Source organism: Juglans microcarpa x Juglans regia, chromosome 8D (assembly GCF_004785595.1).
Source record: "Juglans microcarpa x Juglans regia isolate MS1-56 chromosome 8D, Jm3101_v1.0, whole genome shotgun sequence".
In the NCBI taxonomy this organism is placed as follows: Eukaryota; Viridiplantae; Streptophyta; class Magnoliopsida; order Fagales; family Juglandaceae; genus Juglans; species Juglans microcarpa x Juglans regia.
The window spans coordinates 21,913,228-21,938,442 of NC_054608.1; the positions used below are offsets into that span (position 1 = coordinate 21,913,228).

At 39.9% G+C, this 25,215-nt stretch overlaps 1 protein-coding gene, 1 non-coding gene and 1 pseudogene across 2 annotated transcripts; 2 read left to right on the forward strand and 1 right to left on the reverse strand.

Moving 5' to 3' along the window:
• Positions 1-1,741: 1,741 nt before the first annotated feature.
• Positions 1,742-3,629, forward strand: LOC121242280. Its single transcript, XM_041140168.1, has 4 exons — positions 1,742-1,868; positions 2,003-2,794; positions 2,959-3,221; positions 3,339-3,629. The coding sequence occupies exons 1-4, from the start codon at positions 1,742-1,744 to the stop codon at positions 3,627-3,629; spliced, it is 1,473 nt and encodes a 490-aa protein (XP_040996102.1).
• Positions 3,630-5,803: 2,174 nt separating this feature from the next.
• LOC121242281 lies at positions 5,804-10,039 on the forward strand (annotated as a pseudogene).
• Positions 10,040-20,124: 10,085 nt separating this feature from the next.
• On the reverse strand, positions 20,125-20,232 carry LOC121243788. Its single transcript, XR_005936276.1, has one exon. It is a non-coding gene; the product is annotated as a small nucleolar RNA R71 (small nucleolar RNA).
• Positions 20,233-25,215: the final 4,983 nt, after the last annotated feature.

Sequence of the window (25,215 nt, forward strand, 5' to 3'; positions counted from 1 at the left end):
AAGTGCGATTTATTGATGAGTTGAGTTGACATTGGTTTTGATGGTTGTACTGGACAATATTAAGATTAGTATACGGTACGTTGGGTTGAAATGCGGGCTGTCCAGATTACTATTTGGCCGTATTAATGAGTTGTTTTTGGGCTATATTATGAGTTTTAATTATTAGATGGACGTTATGTCAATTGTTGTTTGATACTCAGTGTATATATATTTTTCTATCGATAGGTGACGAGATTCTTAGAGGTCGAGTTCAAGACATAGATAACACGCTACAGGAGTCAGGTAAGCGGGGTTCCTATGCTAGGTTTTATACAAGTTAATAAAACTAAGGTTGACTTTATGTAAACTTGCATATTTTGTGATGTAATGGGAACTTGGGATAACAAAGATCAACCTTTGTTGCTTATTTGCATTATTCATGAAATATGTGTGAAAAATGAAAAATATGTTCTGACATACATTGTGTAGACATGAGCTAAATTCTATCATGTGGTTTCTGAAATCTGAAAAATGAGCGATATTGAGAATCTGAAAAATTGTGCATTTATTTATAAAGATGTTTTGGCATTTGTTTTCAGTGTGTGTAAACTGTCAGATTCTGTTTTGGTACTCTGTATTATTTTGATATAACATCTGAAAATCTTTGGCATCGGGTACTGGTTTTTGTATCTGACTCTGTCTCTGCTCTGCTCTGTTATGCTCTGCTCTGTTTGGGTTGGTACCAACTTCTCTGTCTCTGAGTGTACCCACTTTGGAAACAAAGTGGTTTTATTGTGGTCTTTCCTGTGTGCACACTCGGGGCTCCAAGAAGACTAAAGGAAATATTCACCTCTGTCTCTGCCTGGTTTGGCCACCGAGGTTAGCACAACCCTACCACGGGGGTGAATCATGGTCTCTACTCTGTGTGATGCTCGGTTTTGATGTGAATATGATACTCAGTTTATGTTATGCCAAAGTATTACGGGTTTTACTTGTCTTAAAACCATCGCTCTGTTACATTCAGAAAAAATATTTTTGTTCTACAAGATAACGCTGTAAAATATTTTGTTCTGTCTGATACCAGGAGATTGTGGACTCCTTAGTTTATTTTTGTTCTGTTGCAATATTGGTTTTATGGAGTTTTCAAGGTGTTTATTTAGAAGACTTGAGTTTGAGTTTTGACAATAAAGTTTTGTTGGAGATTTATTTTAGTTGTGTCAGAATATGTGTTTATAAGCCAGAGGTAGTAATTGTCCAAGCCACCCTGGTTTGGGGTGTTACATTTGGTATCAGAGCCAGGTTTGAGGTTCTGTAGACTATAGTATGTAAGATTTCAGAGTGTAGATAGTGTTTAAGAAATCATTTTTCAGATTTATTATGATAGTGAAGCGAACTATAGGGTTGAATATTGTAGATGTGGGAAGTCTTATAATTCGCAGGCTTTAGGAATGGTTTTGAGGTGTGGTATTTCACAGGTCTGTGAACTAAGTTCATGTTGATTAAGGTTTAGATTAATTACGGATTCTTCTTGAATAGTCAGATGGGGTAAGGTATTAGATTTTGGGAGATTGACTATTACTACCGCTGTGCGTACTTCTTTTCTCTCTTTTATAGGTTTTCCTACATTTTTGAAGTATAATATATATGTTTTGTTTTACGAATTCCACTAAATATTTATGTTCATATAAGCTCTATTTTTGAAATGATTATTAAAGATCCTAGTTATTTTGTCGGGATGCCACCCCGTCGTCATGAACGAAGCATGTCGGACTTGAATGCAAACGAGAACGAAAGGGAAGCAAACCCGAGTGCTTCCGAAGTACTACGAGCAGTTGCACATCAATTAATTGATGACCTCGTGCAGAATCCCACTAGTCGCCAGCGTAACTGTAATGAAGGGGTTGTACTGTAGAGCAATTTAATCGGATGCACCCTCCTTTATTTGATGGGAAAGGCGATCCAACTTTGGCGGAGGATTGGATCTAGGATATTGAGGAGATTTTGCGAGTCCTAACCTGTACAGATGAACAAAAGGTGGCATTTGCCACTTTCAAGCTAACTGGAGAGGCGAAGAGGTGGTGGATCTCTGAAAGAACTATTAGAGAAGTGGAGGGGACAGAGATAGTTAGTTGGCTGCACTTCAAACAGATCTTTCTTGAGCGCTTCTTCCCTAGCTCGTTCCGTGAGGACAAGGCTATGGAATTTGCCACCTTGGTGCAGGGAACAATGACGGTACATCAGTATGCAGCTAAGTTTACTGAGTTATCCCGCTTTGCTACCTATCTGATTCCCGACGAGGAAAAGAAGGTGCGCAAATTTGAGCAAGGACTGAATGAGAAACTCTATGAGCGTGTGGTGGGTTTTCAGATTCAGAACTTCTCAGAAATGGTGAATAAGGCCACAGTTTTTGAACGAACCCTCCAAAGAAGCACTGCAATACATGAACAAAGGAAAAGGACTACGCCTACTGGGTACCATTCTGGCATGGACCAGGGACCGTGGAAAAAGAGAAATGAGAGTAGTAGCTCGGGAAAAAGGTCGGTTCAGGGTAACCAACAACCTTATCAGTGTAGGACATGCAATCAAGTGCACTTCGGAGAGTGCAGAAAATGGGCGGGATTGTGTTTTCGTTGTGGCAAATCAGGACACTACATCAAGGAATGCCCAATGCAATTGGGTAGCAACAGGGCGACCATACTGCCACCTCCAAGAAATGAAGTTCCAGCACGAGGCAGCAACCAACGTCCTACTGCACCTGCACGAGTTTTTGCACTAACTCCTAGAGAGGTTGAGGGTAGGAATGACGTGATTACTGGTATGACTCCTTTGTTTTGCTTTAAAGATCTTATTTTTATTTTTACCTCCATTGATTGGTTTTGGTTAAGGCTTGGTATATTTGTGGTTCATGGATAAGGTTGATTGTGATCACAGGTACTTTTTCTTTGTTTTCTAATAACGCTATTGTGTTATTTGACTCAGGAGTGACACACTCTTTTGTTTCCATGGCTTACTCTAGATTTTGCACCTTAGAAACTGAAAGGTTGAAGCATAAGTTAGTGGTTGTGACCCCAACAGGAAATTCGATAGTTTGTAGTGAGATTCTCTTGGGTTGCCCTCTATCTATAGAGGGAAGACTGATGCTAGCAGATTTAATAGTGTTCCACATGATTGGGTTTGATGTGATTTTGGGTATGGATTGGTTGGCTTCCTACCACGCCAGTATTGATTGTTCTAAAAAGGAGGTGGTTTTCAGACCTCCACAAGAAAGTTAATTTCGGTTCACATGGTCGAAAGTGAGGTTGGTTCCACCCATCATTTCTGCCATTCAGGTTGGAAAATTGTTGCGTGATGGTTGTCAGGGATTCTTAGCCTGTGTGGTAGAAGCATCAAAAGAAGAGCTGATGTTGGAACAGATACCCGTTGTGAAAGATTATGCAGAAGTATTCCCAGAAGATTTATCAGGACTTCCACCCGAGCGGGAGGTAGAGTTTGCTATTGAACTGGTCCCAAGCACGACACCACTTTCGAAAGCACCTTACCGGATGGCGCCGTCTGAATTAGTGGAACTCAAGGAACAATTGCAAGATTTGTTGGATAAGGGTTTCATCAGGCCCAATGTATCACCTTGGGAACTCCAATTCTCTTTGTGAAGAAGAAGGATGGATCGATGAGAATGTGTATCGATTACAGGGAACTTAATCGGGTGACGATAAAGAATAAGTACCCACTACCCCGTATAGAAGATTTGTTTGATCAGCTTCAGGGTGCTCAGGTATTTTCAAAGATTGATCTTAGATCAGGTTACCATCAATTGAAGATCAGGGTAGAAGATGTGGCTAAGACAGCGTTCAGGACCCGATATGGCCATTATGAGTTTTTGCTCATGCCTTTTGGCCTGACTAACGCCCCAGCAGTATTCATGGACTTGATGAACAGGGTATTCCATGAGTTTTTGGATAAGTTTGTGGTGGTCTTTATTGACGACATACTGATATACTCCAAAAGCGAAACCGAGCATGAAGAACATTTGAAGTTGGTACTTGGTACTCTCAGAGATAGACAGTTGTTTGCTAAGTTGAAGAAGTGTGAATTTTGGCTTGATTCAATCACGTTTCTGGGTCATGTAGTTTCAAAAGATGGCATTTCAGTGGACCCAGGAAAGGTGGAAGCAGTGGTTAATTGGTCGGCACCGAAGAATGTTCATGAGGTTACAAGCTTCTTGGGATTAGCGGGTTATTACCGTCGATTCATCGATGGATTTTCCAGGATAGCAGTTCCTCTCACTGCACTCACCAAGAAAAATAATAAGTTTGAATGGACAACAAAGTGTGAAGAAAGCTTCCAGAAGTTGAAACAGAGATTAGTGACAGCTCCGGTGTTAACAGTCCCCACAGCTAGAGGTGGTTTTGTCGTCTATAGTGATGCATTAAGGCTTGGATTGGGGTGTGTACTGATGCAACATGGGAAGGTTATAGCTTATGCCTCACGCCAGCTGAAAGTGTATGAGCAGAATTATCCCACACATGATCTGGAACTCGCAGCAGTCATTTTTGCACTTAAGCTTTGGAGACACTATCTGTATGGGGAAAAGTGCGAAATTTATATGGATCACAAAAGTTTGAAATATTTCTTTACCCAAAAGGAATTAAATATGAGGCAGAGGAGATGGCTTGAGTTGATTAAGGATGATGATTGTACCATTAATTATCACCCAGGCAAAGTTAACGTTGTAGCCGATGCCCTAAGTAGGAAGTCAATGGGACCGACAGTTGCAGCCATTACCACTCAGCATAGGTTGTTAATGGACTTAGAAAGAGCCGATATTGAAGTCATTGCTAGTGATACAAATGCTTTCATGGCCAGTTTAGTAGTTCAACCTGTCTTGATGGATAGAATCAAAGCTTCTCAGAAAGTGGACTCAGGGTTAGTGAAACTAGTGGAAGAAGTCGGGAATGGGGACAAACCTGATTTTAGCGTTTCTGAGGATGGAGTTTTGAGGTTTAGAGGTAGAGTATGTATACCTACTGATGATGAACTAAAAAGGGTAATTTTTGAAGAGGCACACTGTTCTTTGTACACAGTTCACCCAGGGAGTACCAAGATGTATCGGGACTTGAGAGGGTCTTTTTGGTAGAATGGTATGAAAAGAGAAATTGCTAAATTTGTGGAACAATGCCTAACTTGCCAACAGGTGAAGGCGGAGCATTAGAGACCTACAGGATTACTACAGCCACTCCAAATTCTAGAGTGGAAGTGGGAGCATATCTCTATGGACTTCGTGACAGGTCTACCAAGGACTTTAAGCGGACAAGATGCTATATGGGTGATCGTGGATCGCTTAACGAAGACCACTCGTTTTGTGCCCACTAAAGTTTCTTATAAACTGGAGAAACTAGCTGAGCTGTATGTGCGGGAGATAGTGAGGTTGCATGGAGTACTGGTATCCATTGTGTTGGATAGAGATCCCCGTTTTACTTCTAAGTTCTGGCAAAGCTTATAGGAGGCAATGGGTACTAAGTTAAGTTTCAGTACTGCTTTTCACCCTCAGACCGATGGGCAGTCAAAAAGGACTATTCAGATTTTAGAAGACATGTTGAGGGTGTGTGTGATGGATTTTAAGGGAACTTGGATGCGACATTTACCTTTGGTTGAGTTCGCTTATAATAATAGTTTCCAGGCTAGCATTGGGATGCCACCCTATGAGGTTTTGTATGGCAGAAGGTGTAGATCTCCATTCTATTGGGATGAAGTAGGCGAAAGGAAACTTATAGGGCTAGAGATTATTCAGCAGACCACGGAAAAGATAAATACCTTCCGGGCTAGAATGAAAGCAGTGCAAAGCCGACAGAAGAGTTATGCAGATAAACGCCGTCGCCAGTTAGAATTTGAGGTTGGAGATAAGGTATTTTTGAGGATTGCACCGATAAAAGGAGTTATGAGATTCGGAAAGAAGGGTAAGTTAAGCCCAAGATATATTGGACCTTTTGAGATTCTGGATCAGATTGGACCAGTGGCATACAGGGTGGCCCTACAACCGGCATTCTCGGGAGTGCATAACGTGTTTCATGTGTCTATGTTGAGGAAGTACATTCATGACGCCACCCACGTTATAGATCATGAACCCCTTCAGATTCAAGAGGATATGACATACACCGAAGAACTAGTGCATATTTTGGACAGGAAGGTGCAAGTATTACGGACTTGAACCATCCCTTTGGTTAAAGTATTGTGGAATAATCATGCTATCAGCGAAGCATCTTGGGAATTCGAGGAAGATATGCGAGTTAAGTATCCTCACTTGTTTGAAGAGAATTTTTACAGCTTGTAGTAAATTCCGAGGATGGAATTTTTTGTAAGGGGGAGGATGTAAGGCCCAAGCGTTGTGAGGCCCGGACCAGTGCGCAAAAAGGGCCCAGCCTTTTTCTTGGAAGTTTTCGGAATGGCACCGTTTTGGGTAAGCAATTTCCTTCACCCTCAGCTCCCCCGATTCCTTCTCCACCTTTTTCTTTTTCGATTTCTTCTGTTTTCCCCCGTATCCTTCTCTTTCCCGTAACCCACTCCTCCTTCTCGTGTCCCTCTCTTCGCTTCGTGGAGTTTGTTGGTGATTCCGAAGTCATGCCCTAGTTCTTCCCCATTTTTCTTTTCCCTCACATTCGGTTTTTCTCTCAAATCCAACGCTCTCTCTCTCTCTTACTCTGTTTTTCTGCGTTTTGTTTGGAGTTGCAGTGGATAATCTCAGTGAGTGATGCCGAGCCTTGTTGAGCGAGGTGCTACGTTGTTGGGTGGAAAAGAAATTTTTGATGGGTGGCCGAGAGCTTCTTCAGTGGTCCGTGATTTTGGTGGTTTTTTATTCGGTGCGCCTTGTGGTTGCCGTAGTGCAGTGAGTTCGAAGTTCTACTCGGTTTCACATAAACATTGAGTCTTCACCGAAAATTTTTCACTTCGTTGAGTATTTTATAAATTTTGGTCTTTTGGTTTGGTATTTTAGAAATAATTAGACGGGAATTTGTTGGGTGCCGATTAACATCTAGAAGTGATGGGATTTTTCGGTTGTGGACTTGTGAATGGAGAGAAACGTGCGATGTGTAGTGTCGTTTTGGTTAAATTGTTGGCGATTGCTTGGGGTTATGAGCTACTGAATTAAGTGTGATTTATTGATGAGTTGAGTTGACATTGGTTTTGATGGTTGTATTGGATAATATTAAGATTTGTATATGGTACGTTGGGTTGAAATGCGGGCTGTCCAGATTACTATTTGGCCGTATTAGTAAGTTGTTTTTGAGCTATATTATGGGTTTTAATTATTAGATGGACGTTATGTCAATTGTTGTTTGATACTCAGTGTATATATGTTTTTTCTATCGATAGGTGACGAGATTCTTAGAGGTCGAGTTCAAGACATAGATAACACGCTACAGGAGTCAGGTAAGCGGGGTTCCTATGCTAGGTTTTATACAAGTTAATAAATCTGAGATTGACTTTATGTAAACTTGCATATTTTGTGATGTAATGGGAACTTGGGAAAACGAAGATCAACCTCGGTCGCTTATTTGCATTATTCATGAAATCTGTGTGAAAAATGAAAAATATGTTCTGACATGTATTGTGTAGACATGAGCTAAATTCTGTCATGTAGTTTCTGAAATCTGAAAAAGGAGCGATATTGAGAATCTGAAAAATTGTGCATTTATTTATAAAGATGTTCTGGCATTTGCTTTCAGTGTGTGTAAACTGTCAAATTATGTTTTGGTACTCTGTATTATTTTGATATAACATATGAAAATCTTTGACATGGGGTACTGGTTTTTGTATTTGACTCTGTCTCTGTTTTGCTCTGCTCTGCTCTGTTATGCTCTGCTCTGTTTGGGTTGGTACCAACTTCTCTGTCTCTGAGTGGACCCACTTTGGAAACAAAGTGGTTTTATTGTGGTCTTTCCTGTGTGCACACTTGGGGCTCCGAGAAGAATAAAGGAAAGATTCACCTCTGTCTCTACCTGGTTTGGCCACCAGGGTTAGCACAACCTTACCACGGGGGTAAAACATGGTCTCTGCTCTGTGTGATACTCTGTTTTGATGTGAAGATGATACTCAGTTTATGTTATGCCAAAGTATTACGGGTTTTACTTGTCTTGAAACCATTGCTCTATTACATTTGGAAAATATGTTTTTGTTCTGCAAGATAACGCTGTAAAATATTTTGTTCTACATATTGCACTTTGTAAATGCTCATGTTTGCACACTAGCATATGTCTCCTGCTTACTGAGTTGTTGATAACTCACCTCCCATTTTCTTCATAATATTTTTAGATGATGTGGATAGTCCAACTGAGGACCGAGTTTAGTTTGGTGAGCATGATTAAGCCGAGGAGGGGATGTTAAGACAAGGAATTCTGATGTCCTTCAAATTTAATGTCTCTTAGATTTATTTTCATCTTGGTTTAGTAAGACTCGTTAAGTTATCAATTTGGTTTGTTATGACTACCGGGAGATTGTGGACTCCTTAGTTTATTTTTGTTCTGTTGCAATATTGGTTTTATGGAGTTTTCAAGGTGTTTATTTAGAAGACTTGAGTTTGAGTTTTGACAATAAAGTTTTGTTGGAGATTTATTTTAGTTGTCAAAATATGTGTTTATAAGTCACAGGTAGTAATTGTCCAAGCCACCCGGGTTTAGGGTGTTACATTTGGTATCAGAGCCAGGTTTGAGGTTCTGCAGACTATAGTATGTAAGATTTCAGAGTGTAGATAGTGTTTAAGAAATCATTTTTTAGATTTATTATGATAGTGAAGCGAACTATAGGGTTGAATATTGTAGATGTGGGAAGTCTTATAATTCGCAGGCTTTAGGAATGGTTTTGAGGTGTGGTATTTCACAGGTCTATGAACTAAGTTCATGTTGATTAAGGTTTAGATTAATTACGGAGTCTTCTTGAATAGTCAGATGGGGTAAGGTATTAGATTTTGGGAGATTGACTATTACTACCGTTGTGCGTACTTCTTTTCTCTCTTTTATAGGTTTTCCTACATTTTTGAAGTATAATATATATGTTTTGTTTTGTTGGAGATTTATTTTAGTTGTGTTAGAATATTTGTTTATAAGTCACAGGTAGTAATTCTCCAAGCCACCCGAGTTTGGGGCGTTCCACTTTCTCAAAGACCAAATTCCAACATGGTTTGCCATTGGAGGTTATGTTGGTATTGCTGCAATCTCTATGGGTACTCTTCCACATATCTTTTCCCAACTCAAATGGTATTACATATTGGCCATCAACATATTCGCAGCCATATTGGCTTTCTGTAATGCATATGGTTGTGGGCTTACCAATTGGTCCCTTGCATCGAGTTATGGAAAGCTGACCATGTTTATCATTGGAGCATGGGCTGGTGCCTCGCATGGTGGAGTTCTTGCTGGCTTAGCAGCTTGTGGAGTTATGATGAACAATGTCTCGACAGCCTCTGACCTACTGCAGGCTTTTAAGACAGGTTACTTAACGCTGACTTCACCGTGCTCAATGTTCGTGAGCCTAAACAGCAATCGGGTGTGTAATCGCGCCGTGTGTGTTTTGGCTCTTTTACAAGGCTTTTGATGATCTTGGGCTTCCTGGCAGTGAGTATCCTGCCCCTTATGCTGTTGTGTACCGTAACATGGCTATGTTGGGAGTAGAGGGCTTCTCAAGTCTACCAAACAAATGCCTCCTACTTTGCTATGTGTTCTTTGGTGCAGCCATTCTGATAAATTTTATTAAAGATATAGTGGGCAAGAAGTGGCGAAGGTTCATTCCACTCCCAATGGCGATGGCAATACCTTTCTATATAGGACCTTATTTCGTTCTTGACATTTGTGCTGGAAGCTTAATCTTGTTCATTTGGAAGAAAATAAACAAAAGCAAGGTAGATGCTTTTGGGCCTACAGTAGCAACTGGTTTAATATGTGGGGATGGGATGTGGACTTTGCCTGCTTTTATCCTTGCTCTGGCTGGGGTTAAGCCACCAATTTGCATGAGGTTTCTGTCACGAGGATCGAATGCGAAGGTTGATTAGTTCTTATCATCACAGGGCTAAGTATAGCATGTGACATGATATATTGAAGGTTTTAAATATTCATGAAGATCTTAAAATAAGGAGTGAGGCCACATATTTAGCAACATATGATATTGAAGATTTTAACCTTTTTATTAGATATGAATATTTGTCATGGCATTGTTTGCTGTGAATTTAGTGAGCAAAAACATACAATCTAAAGACATGCATATTGATGTTAACGATGAATTTTTATAGCTTAAAACTACAGAAAAACTGGATTCTTGTCTGTTTTAATTTTAGCTAAAGAAATTGGAATTCAAATGCAATTGAAATGTAAATAGAATCCATATTCGTGAAAGTTAATTTGTAGAAAGAAGTTGATGAATATATTGATGACGAGATGACACAGTCAGCTTAAAAATCTTGGCTTGAAAAAGAAGTTTGAGCGATTTCCAAGATATAAAAATATTTCTGGCTTAAAAAACTAAGATGTTTAGATGGTGATTATTTGACAAAACATTATCATAGCCTTGAGATTTTCTAAAACATGATGAATATTTTGATCTTAATGATTTAATTTTTTTGAATTAAAAGTGTTAAAAGTCAGATGTTCTACTCCAATGAAAGCATCAAATTATATTAGAGGATATATTTTTTCGAATGCATGCATGGTGTAAGGGATAAAATACACCAGACTCACAATATTTTCTAGGCCCCAGCCCAATGTGGGGGACTCATCAAGAGGGAAGAATAAGGATAGAGAGGGACGGGACAAAGGGTTGAGGGAGTGCAGGATGTCATGAGGGAAAATGGGAGATGTGATATAAAGAAAGGGCGATGGGACATAAAGGAAGGGGGGAATAAGATAAAATGTAGGGACACAGACGACTTCAAGGATTTGGCCAGGATTCACCTTGGGGGGTTCTTCAACCTCACGAAAGAAGTTCCAGTAACAATATCTGCACCAAAAGATAGACCTTTGAGATCTATTGTACACTAAGGATGAGAGAGCATGAAAGACTATAAAACAAGTTTATTATAGTGGATCATCCCCCCCCCGAACCCCCGTGGATGTAGGCCCAGTACTGAACCTCGTAAATCTGTGTCTCCCTTTCTTTATTTTTCCTACATTTATTTGTTGTTCACTATCATGAATGTACGCGTAAAAACTATACAGAAGCATTGAATCACCTTCGGGGCCTCCACACCACACTGATTGAGGCCCGAACAACCTCACCTAGGCCATGAATCGAAGTGAAAGAAATTATAGCTAGCCAACAACCACATGCCATGTGTCTCACTTGCACAACTCGCCTCTAGGTTACTTTGTATTTGGCCATAAAAGTGGGTAAGGGGAGTGAAAGAAATTAGGGTTTCGATAAACCCAAAGGACCCACACAGCACCCATAGGATTTTGGTAAGTTCCAAGGTGCAATGATTTGATAAAGGGAAGGGGCACTTGGACACTACAAATGAGACGCACAAGTCTCCAAAAGACTTCTAGGGCTTCGACCATAAGGTTTGCACGCCAACCATGTAGAAGCCAACCACTCCTTTGACACTTGTCATGCATGGAGGAAAAGCATGAGAGTTTCTAGAAGAGACGCCTGGAGAAAAAGAAGAGGTGCGTGGTGAAGGCACATGCCTAAACATGCATCGAGATTCATGAAGGATGTTTGTGACAGGAAAGGAAGAGGTGGGTGGCTAGGGCAAGATCCACATGCCTTGGGAACCAACACACACACGCCACCCCAAGTCTAGAGGAGAGGAAAGGTTGCCTAGGGAACAAACACTACAAGCCACCCAAGTCTAGGGAAGAGGAAGAGGCTTTATGGGGAAATGGTGAGGTTCAGCCAACCCACACACACACACATGCCACTTGCCAAGTGGCAAGCATGCACACTTTCATCCTCCCAAGGATGATTGAGGGTTTTGTGTTTGATCTTTTTAGCCATCAAATTCATTGCACCTAGACGCATGAGAAGGGAAACTTTTGGAAACTAAGATTTCAGATGAAGGGGTTCCACAAGCCACTTGTCAAAGGGACTCTTATTCTTCCCAAAGCAACACAAGGGATAGGAAGATGAAGGGGTTTTGGCCATGGTGCTACATGGCACCCATGCTCCAGTCTTTTCCTTTTCCAAGGTTAGAATGTGAGAGAAGGAGGATGTCTATAAAAGGGGAAGGGCCGATAGGTGAAGTGTCTTTTTGGACAAATTTCAAGTTCTCACTCTTGCTTCTTTTTTCTTCCCACACGCCTAAGCCCTTTTCTTACCATTTCTCTCATAATTTATCGTCAACGAAACACCATACACATACCCTCCACCTTCATCGAACCGATCTAACAAGTAAACAAGAAAGTGGTGAATCTACCGCTAGCCTTATACACCTGAAGGCTAGGGTTTCTTCTCAAGGGAAGAACCAATCCACCACTAGCCTTATACATGTGAGCATGAGATTTTGGAAGGGAAGAAGGCCAGGGTCACCCCTTTGAGTTGGAACTAGGATCCTTTTTCTCTATAGAATTCGGCCATATGAATGAAATCCAAATGTATGAGGAACCCTTCTAGCCGTGAAATGGTGTTCATGAACCATGAAGGAGTAAACCCTAGACACCACACACCCAAACATGCATCCACTCAAATTAATGTTTTGCTTGTGTCTTCATCTAATATTGTTTAATATATTTTCAACTTGCTATTTGTTTACTCTTTGGATTTTCTATAAGTAGACTCTCAACTTGCTTTAGTTAATGTTTGTATATGCCGCATAAATGTTGCATTTTATTTGCTTCGTATGCTTTGGTACAAATGTATGCTCTCATTGATTGATGATAATCTCTTGCTATGTGATTGGATTTACATGATGATCTTGCCATGCCTACTTGTTATGATGTTTTTGTAGTTCAAGTTGTTGGTTATAACATGTTTTATAAGTCTCAATGATTCGGCCATGTCTATACATAGATGCATGTTTAAACATTGTTCTTCCATTTGATATGTGTTGAGTTCTTTGCCTATGTTGTAAACTAAGTATTTGAATGTTCTAATATTTTCAAGCCCGATTATGAGATGTTCAATGTTTGACTACAGATTACATGACTCATGGCATTTACATGTTCATATGGTCCATGAAAAAGAAAAGTGTTACAAGTCTCATGTCACATACAGTTGGGTTGTATATCGCTTTCAAAGAAAAGAGTCTTAACATGTTTTATAACAACCCCAAATGCTAGGATGTGGGAATGTACTGGTAAGACTCCTATGTCCACTCTGGACTATTTAAATTGGAGTGGTAGGCCCTGGGTGAACACAATATCATCTGTGGGCCTCAAATGGATCCTTGTGGAAAGGATACTGAGTGGGGTAGCACCTAAAGCTAGTGGGTGCCTCACATGTGTCATGTGTCATATGCGGTGAAGGCAAAATTGCGAACTACTGCATAGTTAAGGATTATGACGTACTCACCACGGTCAAGTGGGCCGTTGCATAATGTGGCAACTAGCGGAGAACCAACGGTGTATGGGGGAGCCATGAGGTATCTAACTGTATGTTACAAGCAGTGAACAAGGAAATGAGTTATCGATATGTTACATGTTTATTGTTCAATGCGCCAAGATGGAAAAAGATGTTTTATTCAAAAGTTAAGTTGCATGAGCCATGTTTTTGTGTCAAGTACATGTCCATACATTCATTCCATGGTTTGCTCTTATATGCATATGTTATTTGTTGCATGTTGTTTGTTTACTTACTTAGATTCCTCGAAATCTCACATTGGTACTTTCTACTACCATTCCCAACCTGGAATGGTAGAAGTTGTGGCAAGTACGCATGACCTTAAAGAGCAATGAATGAGAATAATGAGGTGATAGGTGATGAGTTTACGGTAGAGGCTCGTTATAGTTTTGTTGCCACCATATCGGAGCTCACAGCAAAGTGTCTTAAGGACATTCTAAAAGCCATTAATAAGGATGACTGCGTGACCAGGTCACCCGAGCCCAAAGAGGCCTTTAAGATAAAGGAGCACGTGGATTTTGTGACGGGATATCTTAAAAAAGCAAGAGATTGTTCTGTCGAGGAAAAGGAAGTTGCTTCTAGCTTAGGACTTCTTCAACCCGAGCCGCTGCAAACAAGGGAATTTTCTTGAGTGTAACTAGCGAATGGACCTTAGTGCTACTAAAGTTTCCCATCTCCTAAATCGAGGTTTATTTTGGACATCCCCGTTGTTTTGGGAGATTTCAAAACATTGTCTATTTTGAAGCACTTTGAACAAAATGAAATCTTTTGAGATAATTAGTTTATGATTGCTTCAAATCTTACTTAGATTTACATAAATTTTCATTACGATTTATTGCATAGTGCTAAACTATATAAGTGCATTGCATCTTAACTATCATGTACAGGGGAATCATAAAGCGGTGGTAACAGAGCAATTGCGTCTTTGGGTAAACCCACAAGTTGTCGTAGGGATACATGGTACCAAATACTAGGTTTGAAATCTCATAGTCATAGGCTTTAATCTTATAGCAATAAGTTTGGATCTTTGTAGAAGTGTGAACGAAAGCAAAGTATTCAGTGTGGGCCACGAAGTAAGGTGAAGAAGAGGCGGTTCTTCCTATGAGGAAGAAGCTTATGTGCGTTGGTTTTGTACGTTTCAGGAGTAAAAGGAATCTATGGCACGTGGTCGACATTAAGGGACTTCTCCAAGATCAAGAGATCAGGAGGGTAGGAATCCTCCATTGGAATGAGGACAAGCAATAGTGGAAGCTATCTGCCAAATGATGGAAGTGGTATGACACTAGATGGCGCAAGGGCAGAATGCTAGGCAAGAGCCGCCTAGAGGGGAAAACTGAGGGTGTCCATTTGAGAGATTTCTAGTATATAGATACCTGAATTTCAGTGGTACAAAAGGAGCCCTAAGAGCCAATAAGTGGCTTATCGACTTGGAAATGACTTTTGACATCAGTGGATGCATGGAGGAGCAAAAGGTCTAGTATGCAAGACATTTGCTTTAATGAGAAGCCGGAATATGGTGGCACTCGAAATGACAATTGTTTGAATGCGAGTTGGGAGACATAGCTACTCTCACTTGGGAGCGGTTTAAGAATGAATTTGATTGTCATTTCTTTCCAAAGATGGCGAAGCAGTAGAACGCATTGGAATTCACAAATTTGACACAAGGTACTCTGACAGTGGAACAGTATGCGGCACGGTTTATGGCACTGGGGAGACTTGCCCCTCATTTAATTGATACAGAGAAGATGCAGGCCAGGAAGTTTCAAGAAGGGTTACAACCATGAATTCATAATCATGTTACATGCTTACGGATAGAAAATTTTCTTTGAAGTGTTGGTCAATGTTGCTTCGATAGCAGTGGCAAAGCAATAGAGTTTGATCTCCCAAGTCCACACTGACTGAGAAAAGAGAATGCCTTACTTTCCTGGGAGAGGTATGGAGAAGAGAAAGGTCCCTACCACCAAGAATAAAGGAAAAGGTATAATGGTCAGGAACATGGTACTTGTCACACCACCACAATGCCAAAGATGTGGACGAAGGCATAGCAGTGAATGTCAGTTAATCACTGGAGCATGCTGTAAAGGTGGTTGGATTGGCCACTTGATTCAGGATTGTCCACAAAACACGCCTGGAGGAGCAACGACAATAGGTGGCAAAGTGAAGAACCCCGTGAAGGCTAAGGTTTATGCCATCACACCTCGAGAGGTAGATTTGGAGGTTAACGAGGCAACTGAATAATCACTAGTAATATTTCCAACTCTACCCTAACTAGTAACTAGTGTTTGTTTGAGAATCCTTGAATAACCCTAGCTACCCTATTAGGTAAGGTTAAATTGATGCAACACACGGCTTGCACTCTCTTTGATTCTAGAGCGTCATGATCTTTTGTGTCTTTTGGCTGTGTACAAAGATGTGAGTTGAATGCAGAACCTTTAGCTTGAAAGGTTCTAATAGTTATTCCGAACGGGAAGATAATTAGGTGCATACGAATAGTTAAGGGTTGTCCATTGGAAGTCGCAGGTTTAACCTTGACCCTCGACCTAATCATTTTCCATCTAATGGAATTCGACTTAATCTTAGGAATGGACTGGATGGCAAGGCATTTCGCCAAGATAGACTACCAAAGGAAGGAGGTGGTATTCAATTTGCCCACCAAAGATAGAATCTATTACATGCGAGAAGCAATTAAGTTAGATTCGTCAGTAGTAACGGCCGGACAAGTTAAGAAGAGTTTGATGAGAGTAGTTGCCGCTTATCTTGTAGTTATGAGTAGTTCGATGGAGGAAACTAAAGGAGTCCAAGAAATTCCAGTAATAGAAGACTTCCCAAAAGTTTTTGCAGACGATTTGCTCGGATTACCCATGGACCGAGAAAGGAAGTTCATAATTGAACTGGAGCTAGGAACAACCTGAGTGCACAAGCCACTTACCATATGGTTCTGGCAGCATTAAAGGAATTAAAGGTTCAAATTGAGGAACTCCTAGAGAAGGGTTTTATTCACCCTAGCTCATCACCTTGGGGAGCACCAGCCCTATTTATGAAAAAGAAGGACGTGATTTTGAGAATGTGCATCAACTATCGGGAATTGAACAAAGTAATTGTTAAGAACAAATACCTTTGCCACATATTGATGATCTATTAGACCAATTACAAGGAGCTTCAGTATTTTCTAAGATAGGTCTGCGATCGAGGTATCACCAGCTCAAGATCAAGGATCAGGATATACCTAAGACCGCCTTTCTAACTCTTTGTGGACATTTTGAGTTCTTAGTAATGCCTTTCGGACTGACTAATGCCCCAACATCGTTTATGGATTTAATGAATTAGATCTTTACATAGTACTTGGACAGTTTTGTGGTAGTATTCATAGATGATATATTGATATATTCCTGAAGTGACGAAGAACATAGGGAACATTTGAGGTTAGTATTGGAAACTTTGCCAGAATACTAGCTTTATGCCAAACTTATAAGTGTGAGCTTTGGCTTCGAGACGTAAAGTTTTTAAGGCATCTCATCTCTAGTAAAGGAGTAGTTGTAGACCCTACTAAGATTGAAGCCGTAATTGAATGGAAAAGGCCGACCAATGCCCACGACATATGTAGTTTCCTTGGTTTGGCAGGATACTACCAAAGATTTGTTGAAGAATTTTCTAAACTCTCTGGTCCATTAACAACATTGATGAAGAAGAATGCCAAGTATATTTGGAGTGAGGAGTGTGAGAAGAGCTTCCAAGAGCTGAAGGAGAGGTTAACCACAACACCGATATTGGCTTTACCTTTACCTCATAAGCCTTATGTGATTTATAGTGATGCTTCGAAAATGGGGTTAGGAAGTGTCCTGATGCATGAAGGACGAGTCATCACTTATGCTTCGTGACAATCCAAAGATCACGAGTAGAATTATCCTACCCACGACTTAGACTTAGCTGCAGTAGTCTTCGCATATAAGATTTGGAGACATTACTTGTATGGAGAAAAATGTGAAGTATTTACGAATCATAAGAGCATCAAGTATTTGTTTAGTCAGAGGAATTTGAACATGAGGCAGAGAAGATGTGTCGAAATGATTAGCGACTATTAGTACGAGATAAAGTATCATCTCGAAAAGTCTAATGCTCTTAGCCACAAGGCTTAGACCGATTTGCCATCTCTATTAATAGGAATGAGGAACTTGTTGATCAGGAACCCGCCAAGAGATACCATATTAGCAGTTGTACAAGAGATCATACCATTGATTGCGGTAGAGGGCTTAGAAGGGCAGCGAAAGGATCATAAACTGGAGAAACTCGGATAAAGGATGAGGTGGTGACTAGCGACTATTAGTGCGAGATAAATCAGAGCCAACACATGCTCCTCCACCCAGATCCTCCATTGTGGACTTCTCTACTGCCTTGCCAGTAAGCCTTGATCCCTCCACTGGTTTTCTCTCTTGGTCTCTCAACCAATCTCTCTCTACTGCCCTTCGCTAGCAAACGTGAATTGTAGCAATGAGACCACACCACTAGCAAACACGAATCACCATACACATCGTTGATCCACCACCTCGTCAATCAAATCAACGCCACCGTGATTTGCCTCCCTTAAAGTATCTCTCTGCTTCTCTGCCAGTTGATTAAGTGGAAATAATATGAAAATTAAGCATGAAAATTAAGGGTTTTGGTCTGAAAACACAATAAGTTTACAACAAAGGCACCACAAGGTCAAAATGGGAAATATATGTGCAAAAAGCCAATATCTGACCACTTACCTCACACACCCACTCGACACTTAGAGGAAAAAAGAGAAGAAGGAATCCTCTAAAGCCCGTAACCCTTGCTGCTTTGCATCTCAGGCTTCGTACCTTAGAACCGCATGGAATTGGAGAGAGCAACAACCTGGAGAGAGAAACCAGCAGGAGCACTGGAGAGGATGAGGAAGGAGAGCTTAAAAGGGACCAAGGGAAGCATGAGAAGGGGATGTGGGATTTTTTGGCAAAGTCCGAAAATCACTTTGAAAGTTCAGCTTCTAATTTTAGGTTTTTTTTGTTTTTCCCTTTCTCTGGATTATGGATCAGTCTTTTTATTTGCTTAATAGCTTGTTTTCATACATGATGGAATAGTAATTTCGTGACCTAAGTCAAGGGGAACCTTTGGGCAGTAGGGTTTTGAGTGGGAGTTTTGATTTCTTCTTAGTTTTAATTTGTATTCTCCATGAATCTCTGTCATTCATATAGACATCAGGATTAGGGTTTCTCTGTGTCTTCTTTTATCCACTGTTGATTGAAGACACGGTGGATGCTTAAGGGATGCAGATCCTAACCTGAGTTGTATGTTGATTGCCAGTTTGATGTGAAATTTGTTGAGATTATTAAAGTTATAATCATATACATTATCCAAATGATTTTATCATGACTGAAATCGCGTTTGAAAGTAATTAAGGAATGTAAAACTCCCCTGGAATCCCTCTGTGTAAAGGTAAATCGAAGCCTAGGTATTTTTTTCTAAAAGCTTTTCAAAACATTGGTCTTGAGTTTTGAATTTGTCCACCTTTATCAATACAAAGAATTCAGTCTTTAGTTTTTTTTATTAATTTTAGTGTGCATCCAATCCATCTCATTCGCATATAGGATTCTCAAAAAAGAAGCAAAAACAATTTGCAACCCCTTGAGTCTTCTTGTATGAACAATCTGGCTTACAAAGTTGCCCAGTGACCGTAAGATAGTTGCACATCTCATATCTCACCTTCTTGCTTCCTGTTATTCCAATAAACAATTGCATAGCACAGAATCTACCTTAATCCCTGTGAAATCAACTTTAGGACTCTCATTATACACAACTATGACACCTTCTGCAATTGGGAGGTATTTTAAAGGTGGAACCAAGTTTTTGGCACCGTTGCCAGGGATTAAAGGCAAATTGCAGAGCTATTAGAACACTGCAGAGGAATGGGGGACTCAGTGTGAACCTCTTCACACTTTGGTGATCTCTGACCTTAGCTTTCTCTGTTTTCCCTTTGAATATCGCGAATAACATTCTCTATAAAAACTTACTAACATCATCATTTTTTTTCCTGCCATCACTATACACCAAAGCTTGGTGTTAGTTGTGTATTGTTGTTGAGCATTTGCATGTCTGTTTGGAGTAGAGATCATTCTTCTCGATTGATCAGATCAGATTCTGTGACACACTCTGATTGTGAGTCACTTTCATTTGAGTCATCTTCTGAGAGTCTTAGTACCATGGCTGAAGAAGAACAAGATAGGAGGAGAGTGGGGAATCATAACATGACTCTCAAAGATTATTTGCAACCTGTTAGGACTAGCTCACCCTCATGCATTATACAACCTCTTAGTGTAAATAATTTCAATTTTAAACCTGGCAAGATACTCCTTATACCTCATTTCGATGGGATGGAGTCTGAGAACCCGTATTTGCACATCAAAGAATTTGAGGAAGTTCTTTTATGGATCGAACTTGTGCTGAAGAAGTGATCAGACTCAAGTTATTTCCCTTTTCATTAAAAGATAAAGCCAAGACCTGGTTGAATTCTTTAAGGCCTAGATCCATAGGAACATGGCAAGAGATGCAGACTGAGTTTTTAAAAAAGTTCTTTCCTATGCACAGAACCAATGCACTAAAGAGGCAGATCGTGAATTTTGCCCAAAAAGACACTGAAACCTTTTATCAGTGTTGGGAGAGGTTCAAGGATTTGCTCAATGCTTGTCCTCATCATGGGTATGAAAACTGGAGGATAATATGTTTTTTCTATGAGAGCTTACAACCTAAGATGAGACAACTCGTGGAGACAATGTGCAACGGAAAGTTCTTTAACAAAGAACCAGAAGAGGTCTTTGAGTACTTTGATTACCTGTCTGAAAATGCTCAGTCATGGGATGTTTCAGATGCATATGATAGAACTGAACCTTTAAAAATAACTGGAGGGGGAAAATACAACTTGAGAGAGGTGAATGATTTTCATACTAGAGTGTCTATGCTTACTAAGAAATTGGAAACCATAGATACAATCAAAGTAAATGAAGTTCAAGTTATTCAGAAAATTCCAGAAAAATGCAATATCTGTGAAGAAATAGGGCATATCACTAGTGACTGCCTACAATTCCAGCTTTTAAGGAAGTCCATCTAGATCAATCTAACTCTGTTAATTTTACCCCCAACTCTTTTCCAAGCCCATTTTCCAACACGTACAATCCCAATTGGAGGAACCATCCAAATCTCAACTGGAGGAATGAGCAATCAGCTCAACCCCCCATTCATGCACCTTGTCCTTCTCAATATACAGCCAATCCAAATTTAGCATCATTGGGGCCACCTCAATATCCTACTGCAGCACATTTTGGTCAGAGGAGAAACCTTGAGGAAACTGTCCAGCAAATGGGAACAACCCTCCAGCAGTTCATGCAAGGGCAAGTAGCAATAAATACACAAAATGCTCAAAACTTTAATGACATCAGAGGGACCTTGACCAAGATTTCTACAACCTTGAGCATCCAAGAGAAAGGGAAATTCCCTGCCCAGCCCCAACCCAATCATTAAGGTCAAATTCATCAAGTATCATAAATGGGAAAGGACTCTAACTTGAAGCAAGCAAAAGTTGTCACCACTTTAAGGAGTGGTAAAACTTTTGAAAACCTTACTCCTAAGAGGACAAGTGGTAAGGTTTCTAACCCTATACCTGTTCAAGTTGAGGAAACAACTCAATAATTACCAGCACCTTTCCCTACTAGGCTAACAGTTTCTGATAAAGAAAAAAATCAAGCTGAGATCTTGGAAGTGTTCAAACAAGTAAGGATCAATATTCCCTTACTCGATGCCATTCAACAAATTCCCACTTATGCCAAGTTTTTAAAGGATATGTGTACAATTAAGAGGAAGTTGACTGTGAAGAAAAAAGCATTTCTCACTAAGCAAGTCAGTTCCATAATTCAACAAAACACACCTCCTAAATTTAAAGACCCTGGATCCTCTACTATTGCTTGCATCATTAGGAACTCAAAAATTGGCCATGCCTTACTAGACTTAGGTTCTAGTGTCAATTTGTTGCCTTACACTATTTATGAGAAACTGGGGCTGGGAGAATTGAAATCAACCTCCATAACCTTGCAATTAGCTGATAGGTCGATTAAAATACCAAGGGGAGTGGTGGAGGATGTTCTAGTTCAAGTTGATAAATTCTTTTATCCTGTAGATTTTGTTGTCCTTGACATGAAGCTGTCTGTTAATTCAGTTTTCCAAGCCCCTATAATTTTGGGAAATGGAGGAGCCTCAAGAAGTGAATCTGTTGGAAGGCATCATTGCAGAATCTTTCCCTCTAATTACTGAAAATTTTGAAGAAGATTTTGAAACACTAGAATCTGCAGACCAACCACTGCCTGTGTTTCATGTAGGACAATCAGTAGCATGGATGCTCATGGTTGAGCAACTAGGCCTAGCATAGCCAACAAAGAAGGTAGACAAGGAGCAAGTCTTAAGACCCTACCCACAGAACTCAAGTATGCTTTTCTAGGACCGAATCACACTTTACCCTTAGTTATATCTTCTTGTCTAACTAATAGTTATTAAAGGTCCTCATAAAACATAAAAATGCCATAGGCTGGACCTTGGCTGACATTAAGGGCATAAACCCTTTTATTTGCACTCATAAGATTCACCTGGAGGAGGATTCCAAGCCTTCTAGAGAAATGCAAAGAAGGCTTAATCCTTCAATGAAAGAAGTAGTTAAAAAGGAGGTCCTTAAATTGTTGGATGTGGGTATTATTTACCCCATCTCTGATAGTAGGTGGGTCAACCCCATACAAGTGGTTCCAAAAAAATATGGGCTGACTGTAATAAAAAATGAAGAGAATGAGTTAGTCTTCACAAGGGTAGCTACAGGCTGGAGAATGTGTATCGACTACAAGAAGCTTAATGCTTCCACTAGGAAAGACCACTTTCCCTTGCTATTTCTTGACCAAGTCTTGGAGAAGGTAGCTGGACCTGCATTTTATTGTTTTCTAGATGGGTTCTCAGGCTATTATCAAATTGAAATAGCACCTGAGGACCAAGAAAAAAATACTTTCACATGCCCATTTAGAACCTTTGCATCTAGAAGGATGCCTTTTGGGTTGTGTAACGCCCCAGCAACTTTTCAAAGGTGCATGCTCAGTATATTCAGTGATTTAATTGAAAATGGCTTAGAAGTCTTCATGGATGATTTCTCTGTTTTTGGGAACACTTTTGATAAATGTTTGACTAATTTGCAAGTTGTTTTGGCCAGGTGTGAGGAGAAAAACTTGCTGCCCAACTGGGAAAAGTGCCATATTATGGCTCAACAAGGATAGTACTAGGACATATAGTGTCCTCAAGGGGTATTGAAGTTGATAAATAAAAACTAGACCCGATTTCCAAGCTGCCCACACCTAAATCTGTGAAGGACATTAGGTCATTTTTAGGACATGTTGGATTTTATAGAAGATTTATACAAGGGTTTTGCTCCATTTCTAAACCTTTGTGTAAATTACTTATGCATGACATTGAGTTTGAGTGGACAACAGAACATCAAAAAGCTTTTGACCAACTCAAACACATACTCACTACAGCCCCTATAATGCAACTACCAGACTGGTCCCTCCCTTTTAAAATCATGTGTGATGCCAGTGACTTTGCCATAGGAGCTGTCTTAGGCTAGCGTAAGGACAAATTACCATTTGTTATTTACAATGCCAGTAAGACATTAACTGGAGCTTAGAATAATTACTCCACGACATAAAAAGAACTGATGGCCACTGTATTTTCTCTAGAGAAATTTAGAACTTATATTATAGGGTCACCTGTAGTTGTCTTTACAGACCATGCAGCCTGAAATATTTGTTTACAAAAAATATGCTAATCCAAGGCTGATTAGGTGGGTGTTGCTCTTGCAGGAATTCAATATCACAATTCAAGACACTAAGGGAGTGGAGAACGTGGTGGCTGACCACCTATCCAGATTGGCTGTCACTAAATCTGATTTTTCTTTGCCAATTTCTGAATCTTTTCCTGATGAACAAATACTGTTAATTGAGAATACACCGTGGTATGCTGACATTATCAATTTCTTGGTAACAGGATAAACACCTCAACATTGGATTTCTCAGGATCAAAAAATGTTCAAAGCAGAGGTAAATTTTTTTTTTTATGACAACCCTTACCTTTTCAAATACTGTTCTGACCAAATAATTCGTAAGTGTGTCCCTGACAATGAGATATCTTTTGTCCTATCTGCTTGTCACAATGGGGCTTGTGGGGGCCACTTTTCTACAAAGAAAACAGTGGCCAAAATCCTACAGTCTGGTTTGTATGTGCCCCATATGTTTAATGATGTGTTTGAATTCTGCAAAAGGTGTGAGCCATGTCAAAAACTAGGAGGGATAATAACTAGGAGGAATATGATGCCTTTGCACCCAATCTTGGTTTTGGAAATCTTTGATTGCTAGGGATTAGACTTCATGGGCCCATTTCCCCCATTCTTTGGGTATGTTTATATTTTGGTGGCCATAGATTATGTGTCTAAATGGGTGGAAGCCATCCCTTGTAAAAAGAATGATCATCAAATGGTGCTCAAATTCATAAAAGACAACATAGTGTCCAGGTTTGGTATGCCTCGGGCCATCATCAATGATTATGGAACACACTTTTGTAACAAACCACTAGAATCACTTTTAAAGAAGTATGGGATCCATCATAAAGTGTCCACCCCCTATCACCCACAAACCAATGGCCAAGTTGAATTAGCAAATAGGGAAATTAAGCATGTTTTTGAAAAAACTGTTAATCCCTCAAGAAAAGATTGGTCTTTGAGATTGATTGATGCCTTGTGGGCATATAGAATTGCTTATAAGACTATAGTTGGTATGTCCCCATATAGGCTGGTTTATGGCAAAGCATGCCATCTCCCTGTAGAACTTGAGCACAAAGCTTACTAAGCAGTGAAAAATTTAGTTTTGACATGGAAAAAATTGGATTTTTGAGAGGGTTGCAACTGTCTGAGTTAGAGGAGCTTAAGAGGGATGCATATGAGAATTCTAAGTTAGCCAAGGAACACATGAAGGTCTTACATGATAGAAGCATCCTTAGAAGAAATTTTGAACCTAATCAGCAAGTCTTGTTGTACAATTCTAGGCTTCATCTGTTCCCTAGAAAACTAAAATCTCGATGGACTAGGCCATACCTAGTAAAATCAGTTTCTCCTCATGGTGCCATAGAAATATCAAACCCTCAGAATGGTAATACTTTCAAGGTGAATGTTAGGGACTGAAGCCATTCATAGGGACTTATGCACTAGAAGTTTCATCCATCCCATTACAGGAACCAATTATCAACTGACTAAGTTCCTTCACAGACTGCAAGTGTTAATTACTTTATTTAGTTTTTGTTTTCTTCTTCTTTCTCCCCTTTCTTTGCTCATTCCATTTTATAGAAGCTTCTTTCTTCAAAGCTATTGGCCCATGATCTAACCAGATTGCACTGTAGGACATACTCATTTTTTTTTTTACATCTTTCAAATGTTAAGTTCTACTACCCAGGTAACATCTTTTCATTAACTCTTCTTCATGCACACATTGAGGACAATGCTTTATTTCTGTTGTGAGGGGGTATTTGAAGTTTCATGTTAAAAAAAAAAATATTGTCGCATGGAGAACAATTATGGTGCTAGGATGAAACACTTCATAGGAATGACTAGAA

Coding starts and splice junctions, on each gene's coding strand:
- LOC121242280 (XM_041140168.1), top strand. CDS start 1,742: ATGTCGGACTTGAATGCAAACGAGAACGAAAGGGAAGCAAACCCGAGT. Junction 2,795..2,958: donor TAGGAATGACGTGATTACTG/GTATGACTCCTT, acceptor TATTTGACTCAG/GAGTGACACACTCTTTTGTT. Junction 3,222..3,338: donor TTGATTGTTCTAAAAAGGAG/GTGGTTTTCAGA, acceptor GATGGTTGTCAG/GGATTCTTAGCCTGTGTGGT.